Below are 26,072 nucleotides of genomic sequence, written 5' to 3'. Positions count from 1 at the left end.
TTGGTAATCTTGTGCTCACATGTAATTACCCATTTATCAGTATAAATGCCTTCGCAAAAGATCTCTCCCACTCGTCGTAAGAAGAGGGCCACAGCCGACGACACCGATAGTGAGCCTAGAAAACGACGAGCTCGCTATGCTCTCCGCGCCTGTTGCGAGTGCAAGCCCCGAAAAGTACGCTGCGATGGCCATCTGCCGTGTGAGCATTGTCAAAGCCGATCGATTCAGTGCATCTACGACACAGATCCCAAGTTGCTCACAAACTGTGCGTGCGATGCTTCAACCCAGAGGAATGACTGCAGCGAGCATACGAGCGACAGCACAGAAGATACGAGGTGCGTTAATGGCTTCACTTGCCAATCGGAGTGTTAGACCTTTTCGTAGCTAACACAACAGTTGATAGTGAGATTGGACGCTTAGCTCGCCTTGTTGAGAACATGCAATCACAAATAAATGTCCTGATTGAGCTTAATAAGGGACCATAATAAGGGACCAAGTAATGGCCGGGGTGGAAAAATCCTTCTGACACTAAATCGTCTCCTTCATCTTCGTGTTCAGTCAGAAGCTGCTCAGAAAGTGCCTGTGAACAGGACAGCGCAAAACACTCATCACCTCGATACTGGGGGGCAACAAGCTCCGACTACACTCTGAATGTAGTTCGGTTTTGTATTCGGCCGGTTGAATCCCAACTTGGGTACTCATGTAGACATCGAAAAATCGCATGCTACAATCCAAATCCAACACCCGATAATTATAAAGGAGTGGAAGAGCCTTCTAAACCACGCCAGCGAATGAGTGCCTGCTTTTGTTCAGACTGCACACGGTGCTTACGAAAACTTGGCAAGGCTCGAGCATTACAGCTCATCGATGTGTATCAGGAAGTGATTGGCCATCTTCATCCTGTTGTGGACATTGAACAGCAAAAATCACAACTCAATACGGTTTTCGCTCTCCTAGAATCGGCGCCAGAGGGCAGGATCATGTACCCTGAGATTGAACAAGACAGTCTTGATATTACAAAAATTGTTCTTTCGATCGCTCTTCTTGCGCAGACTACGGGGCAAAGCGACACCGCCTCAGCTTTGTACAATAGTCTCCAAAACAGGATTCAGGATGGCATGACGGCCGACACCAAAACATCCAAAGCGTTGTTCTCATGCTGCTTGCTGTCCGTTTTCTACATGAACTAATTCTTGAAGACATTTTGCTGATTCATTATGACAGGCCATTTATCACTTTGTCCATGATGACGTGCAATTGGCATGGCGCATGGGTGGAATTTCTGGGCGAACCAGACATGGACAATCAGACCTGGAGGGAATTAGGTGCAATATTTAGCCATGCTTTATAACTCTCATACACAATTAAATCCAACAACGAGAAGCCGATCTATTTCTATAAAGTAAACAACGATCCATTGTTTAGTTACTGATCTTGAAAACCTTTTGCGACATTGGGATCACCAACTCTGCCATCACTACCTTAGAGCGCCTCCATCATGGACGAGAAATCTTCAATCTTTAAATACTCCTCGATGCTTGTTGTTGGACAGCCGATTTCTTCTGGAACCTATCATTAATCGACCGGTCAGTTTATCGTGCATACAATTAAAGATAATCTCCATCTTACCTCATGGGGGTGCATAAAGCCCGGCGTGTCCATATCGAACTGCATTAGTCCCGCCACTGCCTCTGCAAGCTCTATACCTAGCGGCGGCCCTTCAAACTTGATGGCTTCTTCAACGGTAATATGCTTTACACCGCCGTCAGGAACTCCCAAAATCTTGGTCCATACGCGATTTAACTCTGCGTGGCTCATGAAACTGCCATAGCCCAAGAGGACTTTGCCAGGAGGCATCAACACGAGAGATCGAACGAAATACCCAGTATCCTTTCTCTGAACAGTGATGGGCATTGGTACGTCTCTATCTCCTGGCACAAGGAACGCATAAGAACCATCTTCTTGCTTTTCAAGCGTTAATCCTAGAGCTATACTGAGGTGAGCGAGGTACATACCTTGACTGGTCGTCTCGATCTCCAAGACTTCCAATTCGTAGCGAATTCTCCAAGCTGAACCTCAGAAGCTTAGAAGCCAAGTTAGGAAGAGATTTTATATGAGCCATGATTGCTGCTTTTGCCTCGAAATGATACGCATTGGGGTATTTTCCATTAGTGACCGCTTTGATGCTGGGGAGACCCGAGAAAACGAATCTCTCAAGTGTGTCCACCCCAGCAGCAGCATTGGCCATATTTTTGCCACGCTTGACCTCTAGTTCGTAGCAGAATTCGTTGATGGTTTGCCCTGGACGAAGTTTGCCATAGTTGTACGGATCATACATTGGTCCGATAGAGTCGATGTTTCCAAATATGGCGTTGGCGCCTTTGAACGCCGCTTGGAGGGACTCCTGTTTGTCGAGGTCTGCTTCTACTATCTCAACACCCTTTTCCTTCCAGTATGTACTGGAAGCCCTGGATGCGTCCCGGGTTACTCCTCGCAGTTTCCAGCCAGGCTCTTGAAGGAATACGTCGGCAACAGAGGCCCCCCATGGGCTTCGTCAGTTTTTATTCTTAATATTCTATTATGTAGAACTCACCTGCGTGCTGGTTATTCCCAGAATGACAATCAGTTTTGTCATGATATAATCTTCTGCGGTACAGCTATTGTTTTGCTGGATAAATATGTCTTTGTTCCTTCAAGACCGCATCTGTAAGTTTGGAGCCTCTTTATATACTTGCTTGCTCTCGGATTTACACAAGCTACTCAATGATCGGGATTATGTGCTTCAACTTTTCCGGAAATTCCGTTGTTGATAGATATGACTCTCGTGTCGACATGTTGTGTTGTATTGGGCTGCTCGGGAGTTCCGCCTGAGTATCATAATTCTGACAGCAATTGTGGTCGGATATTCCGCATCAATCACGCGAATTGCCCAGTTTTTCAGGATGTAATAATTCAATGTCATTGCTAAAATGAGATGTAAATGCATAACCAACAAGAAGACGTCAATAGGCTCACCATAGTAAGTGGCTGCCTTGCATATTCCAATGAGACCATAGGAATGTACCATTCAATTTTCGGCGATTCTCACAACGTACTTTTTCGCGCTCACCTTTCCAGCCTTCAGATTATTTAACGCTGTTGAAACTCCCTCCAAGCCTCCTGGCACCAACTCATAAGGATGGGCAGTAAGCCAGCCATCAGAAAGTCCACGGCTGAAGAGCGTTGACCAGACCAAGCCGAAATCGCGTCGGTGTGGGATAGGGTCACTTTTCTCCATCCCTGCAAGCCGCTTATCGTCCTCAAAATTTCCGTTGACAACTCCCACATAGATAATGCCTTTATTAATATCATTTCGTATGTCGGAATAATCCATCCCTGGGTTTATAAGTGCAATGCTTCCTCCAGTTGATAGGGCACGGGAAACAACGAGGTGGCTATCATTCTCGCATATCGCATCTATGGCGTGGTAAACGTCCGAGGTACCCGCAGCATCCAAAGCACTTCGAATGTCTTGAAGGATGTTGCCATTTCGATAATCGACAATGGAATCACCTCGCGATCTGTTAAGCAGTGTTTCTACATATGCCTGGCCCGATCCAGCCACAGCTATGATTGGATAAATACCAGCATGTCGCGCCAACTTAATAGCAAATGCACCCACGGCTGATGATGCTCCATATATAATAAGGGGCGTCGGTTTATTTGGGGGAGCCCATTGCATAGGGAGTTTAAGTCGAGCAAATAGAGCTACAGCGGCAGTGTAGGCGCAGAGAGGGATTGTTGAAGCCTGAAATATTCAGTTATAACCAGTACCAAGTGCATCAGATACAAACTCACTTCCTCGAATGACACATGCGCTGGTATCAGAAAAGTAGTGCTGCTCTCTGCAAGTCCGAATTCCGCAAAGGAGCCACCCAAAGTCCGCATGGTGTGAAAAGCAGCTACTTTGTCACCAACTTGAAAGCAACCAAGCTTCCCTCCTACATCTACAGGTACCCCACCTTTTGGGTGCCTAACTACTAAAAACTCCCACCCGTTTGACTAGCTATTAGACAAAACGACTACGATTTTTTTATTTACGGTCCTATCTGGGGACCCTGGAGAGATAGAAATATCTGCAAACCCTTTAGATAACTAGAACAGAACAAAACCCGTCGCCCCTGGACCAGCGACAGCCTTCCAACTACCGAAGGAGGTAACCCCCTTAGGCCCAAAAACGGAAGAGGTTATAGTCCTCCCCTTTACCCCTAAAAAGAAAAGATGCTTCGGAGAAGCCCTCGGCGCAGATAAAATGCCCTCGCCCAGTTTTAATAAAGCAAGACCGAGCGCAGCGGCGACGGCAACTATAGCGCAGACAGCCTTAAGAGGCCTTATTACCTTTATCTTTAACGGTGTAAAGGAAGCCACCGACCTAAATAAAAAAAGGAAATCCCTTACTAAGAATAAAATTATAAACTAAATTAATAAAATTAATATATAACAGCGGGCTAAATAAAACGTAGTATTAAACATAACTATAGCTATTAACTCCTGCCTAATGTAATACACCTCCTAGCTTTCCTCAGCGGTAGTAGAATAAGTCCGCTTATACTTAAACACCGCTTTTAAAAACTTTATCACCTCCTACATTAACCTTAAGGGGAGGCCTAAAAACCCTAAGAAATTAAGCAGCAAAAAAAAAGCTACCTAACCAACTAAAACAACGTTAGCTAACACATCTTATAATAAAAAAGATAAATTAAACGCCGCCAGAACCCCTACTACAGCAGAAGCTCCTGCATCTACTGGAAAAGCAGGCCAGAAGGACCCCAGGGTTACATAGGCATAGATCACATTACAAAAAAACACTTACAACAAAAACCCTCAGAAGGGAATTAATAATCTAAAGCATTCCTCTATAAGCAGCAGAAGGCCAGCCCCTACTACTAATAGAAAAAACATAAATAAAACTAATAAACCTAAGGAAAGCCTTAATAACCGTATCTTTATCTAAATCCCCCTAGACTATATATAAAAAAAGCTATTGGCCATTGGGGCTAAATAAAAACTAATTAAAATCTTAAAGCTTATAAACAAAAATATCACTTACTTCCAAAAGGTCTAATTAAGCTTTACCCTTAAAGGTAAAAATTAAAATATTAAAAATAAAATTATTATACTTTAGCCAGTAGCAGAAAATAATAGTCTAAAAATTAAAGAAGTATATATATAGAAGGTTTTTCTTATACGCAGCGTATTAAAGACGTACACTAACATAAGCAGGACCTACCCTATAGATACACTAATCCCAGAGGAGGTACGCACCAGGGCAGGGGCCAAAAGCCTACCTATCTCCTACCGCAAAGCCAACTTCGGAAAATCCCTCGACATATATAGCTACTTTATCTCTTTTAATAAAGACGTTAAACCTAGCTTTAAACTCTTCAGCAGCTCCCTTCTAGCGGAAATCCAGGTCCAGCCCCCTTAGGTCACCTAATGCCTGTAGTACTTTAAATTCTATAACCTATGGAATTACACTAGGACTAAAAGGTACTATAAATATAGTAAACTGTCTTTTAAATATAATAACACTATAGCTAACTACTTATCCCTGCCTTAGTATACTAACTATAACAGCCCTTATACAGCGGACTCCCTAAAGTACTTTACTAGACCGGTCGTCAGAAACGGGGAAAAAGTATAAATAACTAAAGCCTAACTTTAGGTAATCTAAAAATTAAACCAGCAGGAATATAATAAAGCTAACCTACCTAAACCTAAACCTACCCCTACCCCAGCCCCTAATATTAAAAAAACATCTAACCTAAAAACCTAAACAGACCCCTGCATAAGGCTGCCAATCTCCAGCTTAGCTCCACCCTTCCCCCCTCAGGCTCCAGCTAAAAAGGTTATCGTTAAAGTTAACTTAAATAAGGAAGATCCCTATAAAGGAACCTCCCCCGCTAGGTCAGCAGTCTACGTAGCTAGCCTAGACGATAAAAAGAAGAACATAGGGGCCAAAGGGGACAAAAACATACTTAACGCTCCCCCCGGAACTAACAGACCTCTTAACGTAAGCCTATAAATAATAGGCCCCGTTGCAGCTACTGAAGAAATACTGGCCTTAAAATCTTTTAAGCTAACGTTAGGAAAAGCAGTCTATATTAAGACATCGCCCTATCGCTAGTATAAGAAAGTAGCTATAACATTATACTAATCCAGAAACCCTATGCTTAATAAAATAAAGTATTAAACAGAAGGTAAACTAAAAATTACCTTAGATATTAAATATATAACCCCCTAAATAATTAAAGGAACGCCAGACCCTTAGTTCTTACATTTATTAAAATCTCTCTAAACCTCCCTAGTAAATAACTCTCTCCCCTAGGCCTAAAAAACAAATACATATACTAAATAAAGGTATATAGTTATACTATTATTAACATCTACTAAAGGGCTTTAGTAAACTCAGCCACAGAGACCCTTACTAAATAAGGCCCTCCCCCCCCCTGCTTAATTATTATAGGTAACTTTAACGCCTTACACTAACTTTAAGAACTAGGCAGGGGCGTAAACCCAGTAGGTAATAAAATCGCAGAATAGGTAAAAAAGCATAATCTCCTTCTAGCTTTAATAAATACACCTACCTAACACTTAGGAAAATACATTAACCTAGTTTTTATAAACTACCCTACGTTAACTAGGGTTAAACACTCCCTTAATATAAGGTCGGACTACTATATAGTAATTACGAACCTACCCGAGCCCCTTAGGATAACCCCGGGGGCAGGGAAAAAATATATTTTATTAGAATACTAGGAAGACTTCGGCTAACTTATACGCTCTTTTACTTAAACCCTCCCTATAGTTAACCTAACTACACCGTCAAAAACCAACCTTAATAAATATACTAAGGCCCTATAGAACCTTTTTAAATAAACTATAGAGGGGGCTAGCAAAACTAGACACCAGAATAACTATAGTATACTATAGTAGTTGGAAAAGTATAAAGCAGCTTATAAAGCCTATAAAAAAGCAGCAGACGGCTCCCCCGCCTAAGAGGAAGCCCGTAAGACCCTTAGAGACTCTATACGCTGCAGTAAGTAAACCTACTAAAATAAGATTATAGCAGAAGCTAGCGCTACTAAGAATATTTAGTTAGTAGCTAAGTAGTATAAGGCAATAGACTACTTTTAACCACCCCCCCTAATAAATAAGGACAAAAGTATCTTAGACCCTATAAAGAGAGTAACTTTCCTTAGAAATAAGCTTCTTAAGTATAAGATAATAGAGGAAAATATCTTAGACCTATAAAAAAAAGACTTTCCTATTAATAATAATATTTACTAAGACTAAATAGTATTAAAGTCGGAGGTTAAGAAAGCTATAATAAAGTTAGAAAATACTATACCCAGCGTAAATAATATATTAGTCGCCCTTCTATAGCTTACTTAGCCTACTATTAGTAAATATATAACTAACCTTTTCCGCAGATATTTAATAATAGAATATTACCTACTCCCCTTTTAAAACGCAGAAATTACTATTATCCCTAAACCTAGGAAGCTAAAGAAGGTATATACTACGTACAAAAGCTATAAACCTATTTCCCTACTCTCCTACATAGGCAAAGGCCTTAAGAGACTCCTAGTTAGAAGAGTTTCCCTCTTAGTAATAAAATATAAAATACTACTAAAATAATATTTTAAAGCTTTCCTAAAAAGGTTTACAATAGACCTAATTGCCTGCTTACTATATAACGCTAAAGTTACCCTAGCCTAGGGTCTTATTATCTCCCTCCTTATACTTAATATCTCCAGTATATTTAATATTATTATACGTAACCGCCTAGTTTATAAACTTAGGAAACAAAGGTAGCCCCCCCTTTTTATAAAATAGATTAACTTTTTTATAAATAACCGTAAGACTTTTATTTAAAATAGCTACAGGACTACCCTCCTAAAGACAGAGCTAGAATACGGAGCCCCACAGGGGTCCCCTATCTCCTCTATTATCTCTATACTTTATTTCTCCCCTAGCCTAAAGCTTAATAACCCTAATACCTACTTCGGGTACGCAGACGACATTAGTATTATAGCAGTAGGGGCTAATACTAAAGAAACCGCCTAGAAGCTTTAGTAAAAATTAAAAAACACCTTAAACTAAAGTAATAGAAATACAGTCTCCTTTAACCTAAATAAAACTAAATTTATATACTTCTATAAGACCAGAACCTAAATATATAATAAAGGAGTAGACTTTAGAGGAAAGACTATAGCCCCCCAGGACTTAGTCTATTAGCTAAGGATATACCTAAACTTATAGCTTTCCTTTAAAAAACACCTCAGGATTATAAAGGGGAAAGCCCTTAAAGCAGCTAACTTCTTAAGATCCTTAAATAAAACATAAAAGGGATCCCCGCCAGATGCAGTAGCCATAGCAGCTAAGGCCTGCGTTACCCCTATAACCCTATATAAAACGGAAGCGTTTTAGCTTAGCAAAAGCAGACAGAGTGCAATAAACCTAAATAAATAAGTAAAAACAGGCTCAGCAAGATTAACCGCAATCCTAGAACCCTTATTTAAAGCAGCAGCCAAAGCAGTCGTCCCCGTATAAAAGATAACCAACCTCTCCGTTATATATAAAAAATTAAAAGTCCCCCCAGCGTTAGTATAAGTAGCATAAACCAGACTCCGTACAACAGCTCACTTCACAGGCCTAAACAAAAACCACCCAGTTAGCAAACGCATTAATAAAAAACTCCTGCCTAAGGTTCCCCCTACTTAACTATAATATACTACAGCCTTAATAAAAAAAACAGTCTAACCCTCCCTTTTTACTAAGAATAATAAAGCAGTCTAAGTAAGCCTAGACTTTAAAAGCCTACCGAAGTTAAAGGCAGCGGAAAAACACCTAGAACTACTCAACAGCCTCCCCAGGTCCACCCTCCTTACTTACTTAGACAGCTTACAGAATAAATAAGGCAATATAGGCTGGGGAGCCGTTATATACTATAACTTTAAAAAAACTATAATATACAGTCCCTTTACTAACGTAGAGGTCTATAACGCTAAGGCAGTAGGCGCCTTTAAAGCTATAAAGTTAGCTAGGATATGCGCCTTTATAAACCTAAATATTTAAGAGATTCTGCTTTTCCTAGATAACTTAGCAGTAGTAGATAAAATACTAAGGCTAACTCCCGCCTTATCCTAAGGAGCCTATATAAGGCTACGCTAAATCACCCAGAAACTACTCCTACGGGTAACTATAAAGGTAGCCTAGGTCCTAGGCCATAAAAACGTACTAAAAAACAAAGAAGCCAACCAACTAGTAAAAGAGGGTTCAGAACTCCCTTACCTCTTAAGAAACTACTTTACTATTACCTTTATTAAAAGGTAGGTAAAAAAAAAACGCAGGAAAATACAGGACGCCAACTAAAAAAGCAACTACCCAAAGTCCTATAAAACCAGTAAATAGGGCCTTTATAAGCCCCCTCTATACCCCCTAAACTACATCTCCTACGCCTAATCCTACATAAGCTACTAGCTAAAAAATCTAAACACAGGGACTTTACAGAATACCATAAAAGATTTAGATATAATACCAGGCCTACTTATAAATATAGGGAACTAAGGATATAAAGATACTTCGTAAAGTACTATATAGTAGCCCTTTTCCTCCCTAATGTACCAGAAAGGGAAGCACGCTTCGGAACCACCTATATCCAATACCTCCTCGGTAACAGAGGGTATAAGGACTTTTAAAAACTAGTAGAGGACACAAGCCCATACAGCCCCCCCCCTACAGAAACAGATACGTAAAACAGATTAACACATCCCCTTTTCCTTTATTACATTAAAACGTAGCGAACGCCCGATCTAAACTCAGCGGCTCCTACCGTCCTAGTGCCTAGATAAGGACTTATGTAACTAGATTACTTAGTGGACGTTAATAATAAAATAAACAAACAAACAAACAAACACCAACTTGGAAGCCAACCACATCTTTACCGACACTTTCCACGTAGCCAGCCATATCATCTCCAGAGTTACTTTCAATCTTATGAAAGTACGGCTCTTTCCAATCCTTGGGGTTAAAGCCAGAACATACAATTCTGATTAATACTTGAGTCGGTGATGGACCAGGTAACGGCACATTGTCATGAATAGTGACTGATAAGTCTGGATTAACCGTGGCCTCTTTCATCATGTCAGTAGAGCGTAATAACGTCACGAAATAATATGCTGTCAAATGGTTGCAAGTGAATTGTGATTCTGGCTCCCTAGAATGAATCCATCTAGCTAATAGTTCCTGTAAATAAGAATTTCTGCGTTGGAAGTAAAGTCAAACACAGTATAGATGGTGGTACCACTGCTGACCAAGATTTCAACAAGCCTGACCAATATGGGTGGAGAAATTTGCTGGAATAGCACTTTAAGTTATAAACAAGCATGTGCGGACATCAGCTAGCCTGGAGTTATGTTAACTCCGAGAAATCTCTATACTATTTTGATCATAGAATGCGTTTGTTAAGCATTTTTAATGTTGGAACAGCCTTCACCAAAGTGTATACCGACACATCTGGCGGAGAATACCCGTTTTTGGGGTGATGATTTACTACATCGTGGTAACTGATGGAGCGGCCGCCGGCGGCCGTTGATGACCTTTGGTAGGCCATCTCGTATCTCAATTTCGCGGCAGCTGATCGCATGCCTTACCATTTATTTCATGATTTTGCTATTTTGTGAACGCTATTTATTCTCTACCATCCCTATGTCGAGAATTACTCAATATGCTGATTTGGGTACAGAGCCGTGCCTATTCATGGAACTCCTCATAATATTTCCGAATTGTACACACTTACTAGATACAGCTATCCAAATTACAAGATTACTAATTTTGCATCCGGTAGTGCTCTTTGATAAAAAGAAGTGGCAGATATTAGCGAAAAGCTAGAGCCAAAGTGTATGCGATCAAGATTGCCTTTCAGCTTGCAAATGGTACAATGCCATAAATCTTGTACCAAAGAATAGCTGTCCATATACTAGAAAGTATGTTCAAGCCGCAAAAGTGAAAAGGCCTTTGATAGGCAAAAGCAACGTTCAGCATGCAAAGACGCAAATAGCCAAAGTTCAACATCACTCATGCTTTTCCGTGTAAGAAGCGTGCGCCCCAAACCATATATCGTTATCTACGTTTTTTATATAAGCCTTTTCCTAGTTAATTTGGATCACAATGAAACCTAGTTGTGCATGATTAGGTTACTTGAATCCTGACTAGTGTATGAGATCTCGACCATTTTTTTCACATTCTTCCTCCGCGTCAATTTACTCTGTTTGATGTTTCCTTTCTTCGGGAGGCATCTTCCATCCTACCATACCTTTTCACAACAAAAACTGCCATATACTCGCTCGCATAATATTTTGGAATTCGAGCGACCGCTTCACCCATCGTCGATCCACGCCCCTGTATCGACAAAAGCGATTATGCTACCATCAACACTTCGATCCATAGTGCTTCTACTGGGAGTAGCACTTCCAGTCTTTGCCCAAAATCGACCACTCTGGTGGGAAGAATGTGATCCTCCTCGGGAGAACACACAATGTGCTATGCACAGTGACATCCTCGACTATAACAGAAATTATGGCATGTTTACCAAAGTCGCAGTGATGCGCATCCGCTCAAAATTGAAGAAGCCCAAGGCTGCTGTATTTCTTCCCAGTGGGCCTAGACGATCCGGAATCAACCTTCTAAAGCAATATCTTGATGACCCATCGCATCATGTGCACGAACTCCTCGAACAGTACGATTTAGTAGGCATGGACCCTCGAGGCTCAGGACAGAGTCTACCAATGAAATGCAACGCAACTCTATGGAATCGCCGAGCGCCCTCTATGGTCAAGGATGAGGTAGAATTTGTTGACATGTATTACCACTGGAAGGAGGTTGGAGAAGCCTGCAAAAAGATGACGGGCCGATTATTTGACAATATGGACACCCGGTCGATTTCCCTGGACATGGACAGCATACGATATAACATGTGGTTCAACATAGATCAGGAGATACACTTGATTGGTAATTCTTACGGGTCGCATATTGGCATCACCAACTTGGAAAGGGCTCTCCCTTATGCCGGCCGGATTGTGTTGGACGGGATTGTAGATCATACACATGATCCAATGGCAGTCATGCAAGCAGAATCCGCTTCTTTCGAAATGACGCTCAGGCATTTCTTCAAGTGGTGTCAAGAAGATGCGTCTTGTGCACTACATGATCAGAACGATGTTGAGGATTTCTTCAAGCAGCTGGTGGCCAAGTTCGAAGCCGCGCCAATCCCAGCACCAAAGTGCCAACAGACTGGCGAAGGAGCATGTCGATCTGACGTCAGCTTGGAAGAGATGATGACGGCTTTACAACGAGATCTGGGACCAGGGCAGCCCGGATGGGGTTCCTTAGCTACCAACCTCTTGGCAGCATCCCAAGGCGATGCGTCTGCCTTTTCGATGCCCTGGTTTACAAACGATACCGATCCTTCGGGAACATGGGCTACACTTGCTACTGGCTGTCTGGATTGGCAACACGCCAACGATTATCTTGAGCTCCAAGCCGCTCAGCGTACGTTGAGAATACTTTCGCCACTCACGCGTGGATACTCTCAGAGCTACAGTTTCTTTTCCAGATGCATTTCATGGCCGTTACCAAAAGAGGGAGTACTATTTAAGAACCAGCCAATAATTCCCGATTATATCAACAAACTACATCCAGTATTGATGATCAGCTCATTCCTGGATCCTATAACCAGCGCTCAGAACGCGATCAACCTACGTTCAATTATGCCAGAGGCAGTGCTCGTATTCAAGAATTGGACTGGTCATATAACCTATAATACGCCTGGAGAATTGGCCAAGATGGTGAACAACTATATACTGACAGGCGAGATGCCCGATGATGGAACGGTATATCAATCTTAGAGATATGGGTGATATCGAGAGGGATTTGCACATGTTGAAGTATAGTTGGATTTCAGAACTAGTCGCGTACCCGAGTTCATGCTGACAGTTTGTGATGGGGGATTGGATTTTTTGTATCAGTATTATGTCAAATGGATTAAAAAACTCTACAATCTCCGCAATCCTTCACCATCATCAGAGATGAGGGGAACCGGCCTTTTTATCCACATTGAAGGAGCGGTACAATCACATGCTAGATCATCATTGGTACGATATCCAAATCACTGTGTCATTAAGCGTATGAAGGATGAGGCAGTGTCTAGCTCATCTAGCTAGCTGATGGTCTAGAGCTTCATCTGGCTAACTAATGGTCTAGCTAGCCGTGCATAAGGCTACATTCAGACTATCATGCGGCGCCAGCGAATAGCTCCCTCCACAGAGCGCACCAGGAGCTCGGTTATGAGGCTTGACAGGGATCATAACAATCTCATAGGGCTGCAAAAACCGTAAGGAATCTCCAACTCCACACCGCTCGGGATAGCTTTCCGTTGCGGGCAACACTCAAGATGCAACCTAGCAATTCACCGCTCAGATTTTAATGTCATGAACAATTCCTTTGGATACGATGAGTGACAGCGCTGATATCGGATGCGACAAAATATGCAGATATTCATGCAGATATGATACCATCCAGTGGCACATGAAACGGACAGAGTGGTGAAAATGAGATAACAATATGTAGAATAAGTAAATCAAGACAAATTATCAAGATGAAACCCAGTGTGAAAAGGGTTTGTTATCTCGGTTGATGCATCAAGCGTGTTCTCTTTCGAGATAGCTTCGCATTCCATCAAGATTTGAATGCTAAGGTATACAATGGCATGAATTAAAATAAATTAAAATCTGACGTCAGATGAACCAAAAAGAACAAGAAAACTCAAAGCTTAGGATCAAATAGGGCGAATCCTTCGAGGCAATCGTTCTCGCTCAGCGCGGGAATACGTCAGCATCTTTCCTATGTCCGATCGACGTGCATCTCTTTTAGGTGTTCCATTCGCATGAGGAACCGTCGCTGATTGGTTCATATCTCACGAGGCGTACGAAGTCCGCTCACCAGTCAAGGGTGCGAGTGCGTATTGGTCGTATGTGACGAGCCTGTGTTTGCCCTTTTGAGTAAGAATGGCGATAATGGCGATAAACCGGACTACATGAGTCAACAGTTGGCTACAGAAGGTCGAATTCGTGCCAATGTCATGACACTTGTTGCTATTCTAGTAACGTAGCATTCTTCCCACTTTTTTCAAAGCTCGCTCAAGTCGTTGTGCATATTCAAGACTTGGTATAGAGCTGGTTCTTGGATTTAAAAGCTCTCAACTCCCAAGTCCTCTTGACTGCCCATCTTAGCCCATCACTACTACTCATCTTATCCTTATCACAGACTCAGTAACTACCTAAAATTCTCCAATGGCTGCTACGGCTACCTCCACCACCTCCTCCCAAGGCATGCAGGCCTATGCCGCCCCCTCCCTCTTCCAACCTCATCGAGCTCGTGATGCTATTCGAGATGCCCACCAGAAGAAGATTCGACCCCTCCTCTGCTACTATGCAGGACTCAGCTCCCTGCCCATTACTCGATTCCTAGCACCAATGAACTATGACGCCGTCTGGATTGATTGGGAACACAGCTCCTGTAATGTCGAGACAATGACAAGCATGGTGCACGAGGCAATCTTTATGAGCCAAGGTGCCACGATTCCATTCGTGCGGGTACCGGGTCATGATCACGCTGCCATTGGATACGCTCTGGATGCTGGTGCCAGTATTGTTGTGCCCCAGGTATGTGTAACCTTCAACAAAGCTATTTTCAGAGGCTAAATGGTATCACCAATCAAGGTCGATACCGTAGAACAAGCCAAGCACGTTGTGTCAGCTGCCAAGTTTGGTTCCAAGCAGCGAGGCACTCGATCGGCTCCTCCGTTCCGTCTAATCCCTGGAATTACGGATCAAGCATTTGACGCCACTCGCGATATCCACCAAAACCTCAATGACCAAGCAGCCATCATGATTCAAATCGAGAGTCTGGAAGGTATGTGCTTGACCACCACTTTGTCTTTGTCTGTATCATAATGCTAACAACTACTCTAGGTATCAACAACCTCGACGCAATTCTCACCGAAGTCCCCGATATCGATATAGTTTGGCTCGGCGCCTTGGATGCTCGTGTAAGCATGAACCTCTCTGGCAACATGGCCGGCCAGGAGAAGGAGTGGCTCGAGGCAAAAGAAAAGTTCTTTTCCATCATTGACAAGCACGACAAGCCATATGGAGGCTTTGCTTTTGTCGAACCTCCATTTGGAGGCCCCGGGGCGATCAAAGAGGCAGCAAAGCGAATGTCATTCATCACATGTTCGGCGGACGTGCTACATTTGGCAGCGGTTGCAGGAGATTTACAAAAGGCAAAGGAAGCTATTGGTCAAGTCTAGATTTCATCTCACTGTGTGTTGGATAGCGAGGGTTCACGCGCGAATGTCGATTATAGATGTTAGAGTAAATAGCGACACAAATCAGAACGGATCATTGCTTCCTCATACAATACTTGTAGCATGAATATGGCTACAAAATGCTGCGGCATTAATACTATCTCGTCCAAAATTGGCTGGGAACCGATATCCGAGGCTGAGACATACTCATGACAAATTTCGTTAATCCCAGCAATACCATATGTGATTTCGTCAATTTGAATTTTAATTGCTTATCTTCCATCTTGGTTGCACGTGGCCGTTAATTTGTCTCTTCAATTCTACATTCTGCTTCTTTATCTTTTTGACTACAGGGTAATCCCTGACTACATGTAATGCATCTGCGGACCCCAAGGCTCTGCGCTTAATTTCATGGTAGACAACCAAGACCTTGTATTAATGCAAATATTACCCTCAATTTACACCTTCAACATGGGCATCGCCGGCAAGGCAAACTTGCGAATGACATCAAATTCAGGCAATCACCCTTGCCTCCACAGCCGCATGCAACCCATTCCCGGTAATTGCCTCTTTGGGCATTGTCGGTGTTGACCCCATGAGAATAAAAGCAGAGAAATACGACCGTGTTTCATTTTCTCATATGGGTTATGATCGCAACTCTGCGTGAGAGACCAATGTGTGTTAGTCTTTATTTGATACGAATAGCTGCGTTGGTACTGTATGTTAAGCTTATTTGGAATTCTGCAGAGCCAGATCCGATCGCCAACTCGGATACGCATTCCAGCGGGAGCTTATTCTAAGCGAATGGAACATGGGTGTGAGGCGCAGCGCCAAGAACAAACGGACCCAACACCATCAATGGTTGATCCCCTTTAGAGCGTGGCGCTGCTGGTCAAAGTTGAGGCGCAAGGAGGCAACCAGCCAACAATGAACCTGATTAGCCGTATGAGGCAGATTTGAGAAGTGTATAAGAAGCAGCGTAAAGTTTCACAAACCTCAAATAACTGCAAGAGAGCGGAGACACTGAAAGATTATCACGAACAACAATAGTCTCACCACCATGGCTTCAATTGAAGACAAGATTCGCTCTGCCGCAACTCGCAATCATGAGTTACTTGGCGTCCTGTCCGTAACAGATCATGGAATACCCGACCTTGAAAACCAGAAAAAGTACATTCTCGACTTGGAAAGCCAGGCAAGAAAGAACGCAGCCAAACTCGCGACTCTAAAAAGCAAACATGCAGTCGAGCTGAGGGAGCATGAGAATTACCGTGACAGCGTCGTCCGGCGCTTCGTGTACAAGATCGGTGGCAAAAAGGACAAGTTTGAGGCTCGCGCCGCCAAAGAAGAGCGCGAATACTTTGACGTGCTACAAGAAGAGCACAAAGAGACTGAGGTGAAGAAGAACATCGAGTCGGCGCTCGCCCAGGCGCGACAAGCATCAGCCGAACTTGAAGCTGTCGTCCAGCGACACAAGACTGCACAGCAGGAGCTGGATAGCCTCTACAACGACATTTTCTCGGGGCCCACGCCTCAGTTTCCGGAGGAAGACGAGCGAGAGCAGGCTTGCACATCAGCGCAGGTGAACTACCAGGAGGCTCGCATGCGTGCAGAGAGCCAGATCCAAGCCATCAAGATGCTAGAGCAGGCGAAACAGCGCATGGGCAATGCCTTAAAAGCCATGCAAGATGCGCTATCGGCGTCTCGTTTCGACATGTTTGGCGGCGGTACCATGGCCGACGTGATGGAGCGAAATGCTCTCTCACAGGCAGAAGTTCAGCTCTCCCAGGCCCGGATGGACACGATGAACGCACAGCGGATGGATCCCGCAATCAAGGACTTGCCCCCTGTAAAAATCTCCCACGGCAACTTAGTCGGCGATGTGCTATTTGACAACATCTTCTCAGACATGGATTTCCACAACAAGATCAAGCGGTCAAATGCCGAGGTGGAGCGCTGCGCTAATGTGCTCAAGTTGGAGATTCAAAGAGCGCAGGAGAGGCATCAGGGCGCGGAGGCTGAGGCGAAAGAGTGGGAGAGACACCTGAAAGATGCGCGAGCGGCGCTCCAGACGGCGAGGGAGATGGCGTTTGAGAGGACGCTCAACGGGGAGAGCGGAGAGATGCCGCCGACGTACTCGGTGCAGAAGGTGGTTTAATTGATGGACTTGTCATCTTTGCTGTTTTGATTTATTGCCATCTACTGATAGATCATGTATGTATTTAAGGTAGAATTGATATCCCGGGTTATTGGTAGCTATAAAAGTGAGATTTACAAACTCACCTCTGAGTCAAATGAACGAAGCGTCTCTCAGCTCTCACGCATATTGCGAGTCACCCAGGGTTACAGTGACATTTTAAAATTCCTGAGCACATGTTAAAAATCTCTTCTCACTATATATACACAATATCTGGTACTACAAGAGAGATGCCTCGCTGACCATCTTCGCCCTCATGATACCGAGAGACTGCCCGTCAGCCGGATATCCCTACTGCTTGCTCCCACACTGATGCCAAACGATCCCGATGGCACCACCCACTTTTGCGAGCTCGTATCCCAGTAGCTCAAATCCCGTCTTCGAATGTTGAACGTCGCTGTTCCAGTCTGGCCCGCCGTGAGGCTCAGCTTTGCAAAGCCACGCAGCTGCTTAGGGGGTGTTCTAGGTGCTGAAGATGGGTAGGTGAGATAGAGCTGAGCAACTTCAGCTCCAGTAACTGCGCCGGAGTTTGTAATGTCTACAGTTATTGTTGCGACATTCTGGAACAAATCACTTGGGCCTCCAGGTACCACTGCTCCGGTCGCGGGACCAGACTTTGCAGTGGACAAGACGGAGAGGCGAGAGTAGTTAAACTTGGTGTAAGCTGTGATGAGATTTCCCGGTTAGTTGGTCTGCTCTAATACTTCATGCTGGGAGCTCATTAAGAACAATGGTAAACTTACACAGTCCAAAGCCAAATTCGTAGCGAGGCGTGATGCCTGCGTCGTCAAAGTGCTTGTAGTCGATAAACAGTCCTTCACTGAAGCTGTCGTCGCCGGAAGTAATGCGTGTGTTGTAATCGTTTGGACTCTTCGCAATGGTGTACACGAGCTTGCCAGAGGGGCTGACATCTCCCCACAGCACGTCGACAAGAGCATTGCCGCTCTCCTGCGACGGGAGACCTGCCCAGACAATAGCCTTGACCTGGGGCAAAGCAATGATCTGCTCGAGGATGATGGCGCCGACGGAGTGAACGACAACAATGACGTTTTGGTTGGAACCTGCCACTGCCTGAACTAGGGCATTTCCGTTGTGCCAAGCATTCAAGTCGTTACGGTCACCAGCGTTGCCCTCCACGGTGATGTAGCCTTCACCTGAATCAGCAGTGATGAAGACAATGGCGACGTCCTTTCCGCTTGCTGCGGATGCCCCCGAAGATGTGTTGTCCGTGTTACTCAAGGTAACCTTGGTGCCTTGCGAGGTAGCTCTGGTATTGATGGCATCGTATGGCGCTACAAAGTATGGGTAGTTGACGGCACCAGAACCCCAGCCCATGCCCAGAGCGCCATTATCACAACCCTTGTCGCCACACGAACCTGAATTGCTGGCGTGAGCGCCAATGATAGCAGCAGATCCGATGACGGCAATGCTTGCGGGCTTCTTCAGCGGCAGGATGTTGCCGTCATTCTTGAGGAGAACAATGCCGTCTCTGGCAATTGATCTCACGTTGGTTTTGTGAGTTCCTTGAACATTCCTGCTGAGGCTCAACGACGGATAGCCTGCCGCATCTTGGCCTGCCAGGTACCACGCAGCGAGGATTCTCGTCACCATATCGTCAACTCTGCTGGAGGGCACCTGGCCACTGTTGACTGCATTGGTGAGGGCCGGACCCCAGAGCCTGTTGTTGCCGTTGAAGTCGGTGCCGGGCATTGACATGTCGAGCCCAGCAGTGGCGGCCTGCACCGTCGAGTGTTGGGCATTCCAGTCTGTCATGACATATCCCGGGAATCCCAGCTGGTCCTTCAGCAGAGTTTGCAACGTGTACTGATCCTCACACGCCCAAGTCGTGTTGATCTTGTTGTAAGAGCACATGACAGAGGCGACATTTGCCTGTACAGCGTCGGCAAAGGGCCAAGCGTAAAGCTCATGAAGAGTGCGGTCGTCGGCATTGCTAGACATTGACTCTCGGTTGCGTTCTTGTTCATTAAGAATGTAGTGCTTAGCTGTGGCCTGCACTCCCACTGACTGAATGCCGTTAATTGTCTGAGCCATGGCTAATCCCGTGAGATACGGATCAACACTGAAGCCCTCCCAGTTGCGACCTCCCTGAGGAGTCTTTCCCAGAGGTCCAGCTACGGGACCGAGAGTGACGTGAATTCCCGTATCCCTCACCTCTTGTCCGATGAATTGTCCACGTTCGCGGATCAGGTTTAGATCCCATGTTGAGGCGGCCTGGACACCTGGTGTAAAGGCCGTGCTGCCTGATGAGAATCGAACACCGAGGGGTCCATCTTGAAGACATAGCGAGGGATAGCCAATCTTTGAGACTGGAGACGTGTTTCCAACGCAGGGCCCCTGGTTCCAGCCAACGCCAGACACGATGCCGACCTTGTCTTGGAGGGTGAGTTTTGCCAGTGCTGCCTGTGCCTTGCCGTATGCGACACCCCAAGGAGTACCTGCAGGAGGTACAACTTTGCCTATTGACCACTTTTCAGCATTCATACTTTTGACTCATTACCGGCACCTCTATATAGAGTTTTGGGATACTAACTGTCTGCCCTCACAAAGGGCGCAGCGGCAATTGCCAGCGCTGCTGCGGATGTGTAGCGCATTTCGGTAAGAGTCTACAGATTGGAGATGATCCCAAGACACTCAGAGGACAAGGACCAGAAGAGCAGCCGCATGCCCACCATTTATACGTGTTTCCATGGTGGCGTTAGGTAACTCCCTCTGAACTGCTCAAACCCAGCTCTAAGCCCTTGTCCAAGGTTTCAATGAGCCTGATAACGTTACAGAGATTTCCATGGGCTCGGCAAGATTGCGGGCAAACTCAATCGTTGCAATACCACCCACACGGAGATATACAAGTAGGGGAACGTTGGAGTATACAGTCATTTTTTCCACAAGCTCGCATTAGTGCGGATTCCGTTTCTGCCACGATACCACAATAGGCTACATCTTGTGGCTACTACGGAAGGTTACATGTTTTCTTGGCCGGGACAAGGCCGCGATGGGCGAGGGTTCTCTGGGATCTGGGGCATGTGAACATATTGTCCAATTCACTTGTCAAACCAAATGCCGCCACCAGCTGTTGTCAATCTGAGGCTGTGAGCTAGAAATCGATTTATGTGTCAAGATACAGTACAGTATACGCGGTACTGAACTGCTGAAGCCGACGACGCTGTTTTATGCTTTCTGCGTCAATATTCACTTTGGCGCCTCAATTGCTCAAAATTCTCAGCGACATGAATAAAGTAGCCTTTAAGCATCGATTGAGAATTTGACAATGCAAATTGCATGACGCGATTCCGGGGAAACCGCAAAAGGCAAGTGTTCTTGTCATAAGATAGGCGCCATCACCGAACAAGAAGGTGATCTGCCACTTTAAAACGCGACCCCAAGTGACAGGCACACAATATGTTGGGGTAAACCCAGCCGAAGTCCTTGGCTTGGATTCTTCCAAATTGTAAATAGCGAGACTCGCAGATGATCGTCGCAGTATAACTTTGTTGCCTGTGGAATGGCCAATTGCAGTGAGCCCTAGGGTTGTAAGCGCGTGAATAGCCGTCTACGTGTGAGTATGGGTAAAGTTGACGAGCTGGCAAATTCCGTTATTAGCATGAATAACTCTCTGTTGGCATAATGAGCCGTCATCAGCATAAACTGGCGGCGAATCAGCTGCTCTCTTCAATGTCGATCCGCCAAGGAGCTTATGGCATGATCAAGGTTGCAAATTCACCAAGACTTCATCACACGGGTCCGGTCTACTAGGTGGGACTTGAGCACATAAGCTTCTTGTCTACCCTTGTGGTTTGTATCCAATAACCGTTAGCAAATTTACATGGGTATTTGCATCGAGAACAGCCACAGCCGAGATAGTGACACCAAAACTCCGGCAGTCATAGGCGTCATGTTCAATTGGCAAATTATAGAATATCTTAGCCAGAATTCACAGACGCAATGGACAACGTCTTTCATGTAAAACAAAATACGACTCTTTTCATTCAATATTACTACTGTCCCATCATAACAAAATCATACATCTATGGAGTGGCATCCTGAATCTGCTGCTGGTCCAGGGGCCAGTGCTCGAGAATCACCTCCTCGCCCACAAGCTCAAACTCCAACTTGACGGACTCGTCAGTGTTCAAAGCCAGCTCATACTTGCCAGGGTAGACAATCTTGTTTCCAAGAGAGTCGGTACGGGCAAGGGCGCTGATGGGGATGGGGATGCTGAGCGTAGAGGAGTGACCAGGCTTGATGTCAGCAAGTCTGTCGAATCCAACCAGCCACTTGTTAGGGTAAGGGGCAGGGCCTGCGTTGGAAGTGCGGACGAAGAGCATGGCAGAGTAGGGGGACGCAGTCTTGCCAGAGTTCTTAATGTCGGCAGTAAAGGTGAAGACGGGAACCTGTTCACTGTAGGTGTAGCCAGGGTGAGCACCAGCAATGATTTCAGAAACGTTGTACTTGAGGCTCTTGGACTTGCCAGACAAGCTCTCCTTGAAGGTAGTGTAAAAGAGACCGTCACCGAACTGGTAGACAGGCTTGCCAGTGTACCAGATGTAAGTCTGTCCGGGGTTCTTCTTTCCATCAGGGCGGAGGTTCATGTCGTTCTGGGGGAAGCTGTGAACGTAGTCGGCCGGGTATTGAGTCGAGACCAATCGGCCAGCAGGGGCACGCTTGCCGGACAAGATGTCAAAGAGAGCGACACCTCCAGACTGGCCAGGGTATCCACCCCAGACAAGGGAGTTGACGTTCTTGTTGCTCTTGAGAGAAGATGAATCAACCTGGCCACCGCCCATCTGGAGGACAACGAGAGGCTTCTTGAGCTTGCTCAGCGACTTGATGAGGTCGAGCTGGTTGCCGGGCCAAGCAATGTCCGTGCGGTCAGCGCCCTCCTGTTCAACCGTGTTGTCGATACCACCAGCGAAGATGATGGCATCAGACTTCTCGGCGGCAGCAATAGCCTTGGCAAAGCCAGCAGTGCTGGTGCTGGCGATATCGGTTCCAAGTGCAAAGTTGACCTTGTAACCAGCCTTCTTGGCAGCCTCGAGAGGGCTGATGAGGTATGGAGGAGTGCCAAAGTAGTTGCCCTGCATCTGGGTGGTGGCATTGGCCCACGGTCCGATCAGGGCAATGCTCTTGACCTTCTTGGACAGAGGCAGTGTGCCGTCGTTCTTGAGCAGGACAATACCCTCAACAGCAGCCTCATACGAGATGTTCCAAGCATCAGTCTTGACGACGTCCTTCCAGCCGAGCGAGCGGTACTGGTTCTTCTTGTCAAAGTATCCAAGCTGGACGAGGTTGGCATACAGACGGGTCACGGAGCGCTCGATCTCGCCGCGGGAGACCTCGCCAGCCACAAAGGACTCGTTCAAGTGCCATGGGTATGTCTGACCGCAGTCAATGTCGGTACCGGCCCTCAGGGAGCTGGCGGCAGCGGAGGACTGGTTGCTGGCATAGTCGTGAGGGTTCCAGACGTTGTAGACGGCATCGCAATCGGACGAGACGTAGCCATATTCGGGGAAGCCCCAGCTCTCTCTCAGCAGGGTCTGCAGGAAGAAGCTGTTGGCGCAGCTGGGCACGCCGTTGACGGAGTTGTAGGCGCACATGAAGCTGTGAGACTTTGCGTAGCGCGAGGCAGCGAGGAACTGGGGAGTGTAGTACTCGGCGAGGTCCTGCTGGGTGATGATGGCGTTGAAGCCCAGACGAGACTGGTTGTTGTAGTTCTCGAGATCGTAGCCGGCAAAGTGCTTGGCTGTGGCGGCAACCTTGAGGTTCTCGGGGTCTACACCGCCCTGCATACCGGTGATGTACTCGTACGTGTAGGCAGAGGTCAGCACGTTGGCATCTTCACCGGGCGTCTCCTGTCCACGGCCCCAGAGAGGGCTACGGAAGCCATTGATGTTGGGGGCGTAGACATCGAGACCGTAGCGGCCAATGTTGTTGAATGCTCGAGCCTGGGTCGAGATGATGTCCGCAATCTGGTGAATCAAGGTGCGGTTGAGGGCTGCCATTGACAGGATGGGCATGGGGAAGGAGGTTGCCCATTCGTATTGGCCGCCCTTGGTAGCAAAGTTGGCGCGGTCCAAGCCGTGCAGAGCCTCGTTCCAGACTTGGTAGTTTGGAAGACCCAGGCGAGGCACGCCGGGGCCCGAGTTCTGGGTGTTGAGAATCAGCTCCTCGAGGGTGAAGAGCGAGATGAGGGCCTGGGCTCGCTCGACGTATCCGGCCGAAGAGTCACAGACAAGATTGTTCTTCAGGGGGCCATGGTCGCAGTCGGGGAACGAGAGCTCGAGAGTGGCAAGAGTCTGAGGGTACAGATCGGGCTGTCCCTGGGCAGAGTAGTTGGCATATGTCTGATTGTTCTGTGCCAGAGCTGGAGACAGCAGAGCCGACAGGGCGGCGACGAGGGCTGCGTTATTCACCATTGCGACCAGCTGAGGAATTGCTGTCCTTCAATGGCTCGTGGTCTTGTCTTCCTTGACCTCTTCTTCTTCTTTTTCATTTTCAACTTCAGGAACGGCCGATATTTAAACTGGGCGGTATGACTATGACGATGTTACATCCCACATGCATCTCTCTGCTTGCAGCTTATTACCCCATACCCCATACGGAACCCCAGTTCATGGGTGTGGTTCGACCTGCATCAAGACTCTCCACAAAGCCCAATTATCCCCACCAAGGATTTACCGGCATCTCAAGACATTTAGCCTGAATAACCAGCAAATGCATTTGCCAGCCGCTAGTTCGAATGACGGTTGATGGCAGTCATTGACAGGCCGAGCTGGGGGCTTTTTCTTTTTGTCAATCGAAATCTCCTATTCTGAGCTATTAGGTTTTAGCTTGGCCTTAGTCAATGATGAGTGACAGCTGCACGGCTCGTTGCCGATTAGTTTTCGCAGCAACCGCGGACTCGACATGAATAGCCGGACCTTTTGGTTTTCTTTTTTCTTTTTTTTCTTCTTTTTTCCCCATGTTCTCTTTTATTTAGCCATTACTCCCGACAGGACGCAATCCATCTTCGTTGTCGCCGGCTAAGTAGAAAAGCGGAGAAGTAACTGCAGATTACTACCATTCGGAGAGGAACTGGCCAGGATCATCATGAGACCCGAAGCGAGTATCCGTGGTTGCCAGCAGAGCCTGGTCAAAAGTGCGGAGTAACAGTAAAAAAAAAAAAAACAAGAAAGTCGGGAGGGCAATTCTTTGTACCGAATTGCGAGTGAGGTGATGCTGCCGGATAACTACACCATGATTCAATAGTCTATGTATGTACATGTATGCCGTGATGCCAAGATATGATGTACAGTAAACAGAATCCTATCGGACTACAGCTTCATCTTTCCACGAATACAGTTTGCGACAACTCTCTTTTTGACTGTAGATTTATAAAGTCGTATTTTCACGATACAACATTCCAAACATATGTATTTCTCCGTCGTCGCCGATTCATAAATAGATTCAAAGTTTTCTAAGGGTGGGGAAAAACGTGCCATGGTTTCATACAATGCACCCTTATTGCATTACCTTAACGGCCAGCTGAGAGCTTCCCGAGAATGAGAAACGACGATCATCTCAGGCGAAAGTAGCTGAGAACACGGAGAGGGAAACTGGGGAGTTTGGGTAGCTCAGCTTTCGACTCCAAAACTACAAGCGGTTCCGCAGTATCCGGAAATACAAGGACGCATCACAAGCATGCATATGTATTACACGGCCTGCTCCGTCCATGTTGCGCCGTATCCGTACCCGAGGCACGTCAAGCAATTGCTCCAGCCCTTTTTTCATTCGCTGGCTAAAGTAATACATACTATAATACCAAGGCGGAATAATCCTACTTGCGGTCAGCACTCGGTCCCCATTTCCGTAGAATCCCAGATCCTTCTCTTCGACATGACTTGCCGCTGAGCAGCAACCTGCAACCAGGCGAAACTGTCATGGCCCTCCTTGCCTTGTCCAGACCCTCACAGACCACCAGACACTTCTCCACACTTCTCCATGTTTCCGTCGTTAAGCAAAGGACCATTGAACGAGGTTCCCCTCTTCACGCCTTCTTGCGTGTCTGTGGAGGATTTGCCTCCGGGATAATTACATGGTTAATAATGAAATTGTTTTTGCTCTGTGAACCAAGCCAAACAAGGTAAAAGCAATAATTTTTCCGCCCCCCTGTTTTCCTAAAGCCGTAAATTTGCAGTAGCTTGTTTCTGTGGCTTGTTTTTCTCCAAATCGTGCCTGAGAACGGACAGAAGGGAGCCTCAGCCGTTGCCGCCCTCTCTCCACCACCCATGTTAATTATTCATCTGATTCTTTTGTGGGAAACCCACATTAAGACGCGGATCGGTGGCTTGACCTCCCCGCCGGGCCGAATAACCGCATTTGCACGACGCCTTGCCGCTTCTGTGCAAGATCTGGAGCCCGGCTGAATTGCGTTCCTGGGGGGGCTTTTTGGGGAAGACGTGGAGACAAGTC

General features: G+C 46.0%; 9 protein-coding genes across 9 annotated transcripts; 5 read left to right on the top strand and 4 right to left on the bottom strand.

The window, feature by feature from the left end:
* Positions 1–45: 45 nt before the first annotated feature.
* M431DRAFT_103218 (hypothetical protein) lies at positions 46–508 on the top strand (the record flags this gene model as incomplete). The annotated part of the gene is made up of 2 exons (XM_024911509.1): positions 46–335; positions 404–508. The coding sequence occupies 2 exons, from the start codon at positions 46–48 to the stop codon at positions 483–485; spliced, it is 372 nt and encodes a 123-aa protein (XP_024779741.1). The 3' UTR covers positions 486–508.
* On the top strand, positions 402–1,453 carry M431DRAFT_171411 (hypothetical protein). Its single transcript, XM_024913030.1, has 2 exons — positions 402–1,168; positions 1,225–1,453. Exons 1-2 carry the CDS (start codon positions 792–794, stop codon positions 1,349–1,351), a joined length of 504 nt encoding a protein of 167 aa, XP_024779740.1. The 5' UTR covers positions 402–791; the 3' UTR covers positions 1,352–1,453.
* A 29-nt stretch (positions 1,454–1,482) lies between these two features.
* On the bottom strand, positions 1,483–2,635 carry M431DRAFT_488831 (hypothetical protein; the record flags this gene model as incomplete). The annotated part of the gene is made up of 5 exons (XM_024916610.1): positions 1,483–1,569; positions 1,630–1,965; positions 2,016–2,034; positions 2,076–2,509; positions 2,594–2,635. 5 exons carry the CDS (start codon positions 2,633–2,635, stop codon positions 1,483–1,485), a joined length of 918 nt encoding a protein of 305 aa, XP_024779739.1.
* Positions 2,636–3,067: 432 nt separating this feature from the next.
* M431DRAFT_514569 (hypothetical protein) lies at positions 3,068–10,185 on the bottom strand (the record flags this gene model as incomplete). The annotated part of the gene is made up of 3 exons (XM_024920249.1): positions 3,068–3,787; positions 3,838–3,956; positions 9,963–10,185. 3 exons carry the CDS (start codon positions 10,183–10,185, stop codon positions 3,068–3,070), a joined length of 1,062 nt encoding a protein of 353 aa, XP_024779738.1.
* A 1,280-nt stretch (positions 10,186–11,465) lies between these two features.
* On the top strand, positions 11,466–12,950 carry M431DRAFT_71448 (hypothetical protein; the record flags this gene model as incomplete). Its single annotated transcript, XM_024921898.1, has 1 exon — positions 11,466–12,950. The coding sequence occupies one exon, from the start codon at positions 11,466–11,468 to the stop codon at positions 12,948–12,950; it is 1,485 nt and encodes a 494-aa protein (XP_024779737.1).
* Positions 12,951–14,362: 1,412 nt separating this feature from the next.
* M431DRAFT_103212 (hypothetical protein) lies at positions 14,363–15,502 on the top strand. The gene is made up of 3 exons (XM_024911508.1): positions 14,363–14,765; positions 14,823–15,015; positions 15,075–15,502. Exons 1-3 carry the CDS (start codon positions 14,394–14,396, stop codon positions 15,410–15,412), a joined length of 903 nt encoding a protein of 300 aa, XP_024779736.1. The 5' UTR covers positions 14,363–14,393; the 3' UTR covers positions 15,413–15,502.
* An 866-nt stretch (positions 15,503–16,368) lies between these two features.
* M431DRAFT_171314 (hypothetical protein) lies at positions 16,369–17,939 on the top strand. The gene has a single exon (XM_024913029.1). It carries the CDS (start codon positions 16,470–16,472, stop codon positions 17,565–17,567), a length of 1,098 nt encoding a protein of 365 aa, XP_024779735.1. The 5' UTR covers positions 16,369–16,469; the 3' UTR covers positions 17,568–17,939.
* On the bottom strand, positions 17,861–20,218 carry M431DRAFT_71613 (glycoside hydrolase family 3 protein; the record flags this gene model as incomplete). The annotated part of the gene is made up of 3 exons (XM_024921929.1): positions 17,861–18,270; positions 18,350–20,109; positions 20,154–20,218. The coding sequence occupies 3 exons, from the start codon at positions 20,216–20,218 to the stop codon at positions 17,861–17,863; spliced, it is 2,235 nt and encodes a 744-aa protein (XP_024779734.1).
* Positions 20,219–21,596: 1,378 nt separating this feature from the next.
* On the bottom strand, positions 21,597–24,099 carry M431DRAFT_502198 (glycoside hydrolase family 3 protein). Its single transcript, XM_024918123.1, has one exon. The coding sequence runs from the start codon at positions 24,035–24,037 to the stop codon at positions 21,650–21,652; it is 2,388 nt and encodes a 795-aa protein (XP_024779733.1). The 5' UTR covers positions 24,038–24,099; the 3' UTR covers positions 21,597–21,649.
* Positions 24,100–26,072: the final 1,973 nt, after the last annotated feature.

This window comes from Trichoderma harzianum, assembly GCF_003025095.1.
Source record: "Trichoderma harzianum CBS 226.95 unplaced genomic scaffold M431scaffold_1, whole genome shotgun sequence".
Taxonomy (NCBI): domain Eukaryota; kingdom Fungi; phylum Ascomycota; class Sordariomycetes; order Hypocreales; family Hypocreaceae; genus Trichoderma; species Trichoderma harzianum.
Note: the sequence above shows the minus strand (reverse complement) of the source record. Positions and strands in the feature narration are given on the sequence as shown.

Bases quoted from the DNA above. Each gene is read 5' to 3' on its own strand.
- M431DRAFT_171411 (XM_024913030.1), top strand. From the start codon at position 792: ATGAGTGCCTGCTTTTGTTCAGACTGCACACGGTGCTTACGAAAACTT. The intron at 1,169-1,224 runs GTCCGTTTTCTA...TCATTATGACAG, and splicing joins TTGTTCTCATGCTGCTTGCT to GCCATTTATCACTTTGTCCA.
- M431DRAFT_103212 (XM_024911508.1), top strand. From the start codon at position 14,394: ATGGCTGCTACGGCTACCTCCACCACCTCCTCCCAAGGCATGCAGGCC. The intron at 14,766-14,822 runs GTATGTGTAACC...TCACCAATCAAG, and splicing joins CCAGTATTGTTGTGCCCCAG to GTCGATACCGTAGAACAAGC. The intron at 15,016-15,074 runs GTATGTGCTTGA...CAACTACTCTAG, and splicing joins TCAAATCGAGAGTCTGGAAG to GTATCAACAACCTCGACGCA.
- M431DRAFT_171314 (XM_024913029.1), top strand. From the start codon at position 16,470: ATGGCTTCAATTGAAGACAAGATTCGCTCTGCCGCAACTCGCAATCAT.
- M431DRAFT_502198 (XM_024918123.1), bottom strand. From the start codon at position 24,037: ATGGTGAATAACGCAGCCCTCGTCGCCGCCCTGTCGGCTCTGCTGTCT.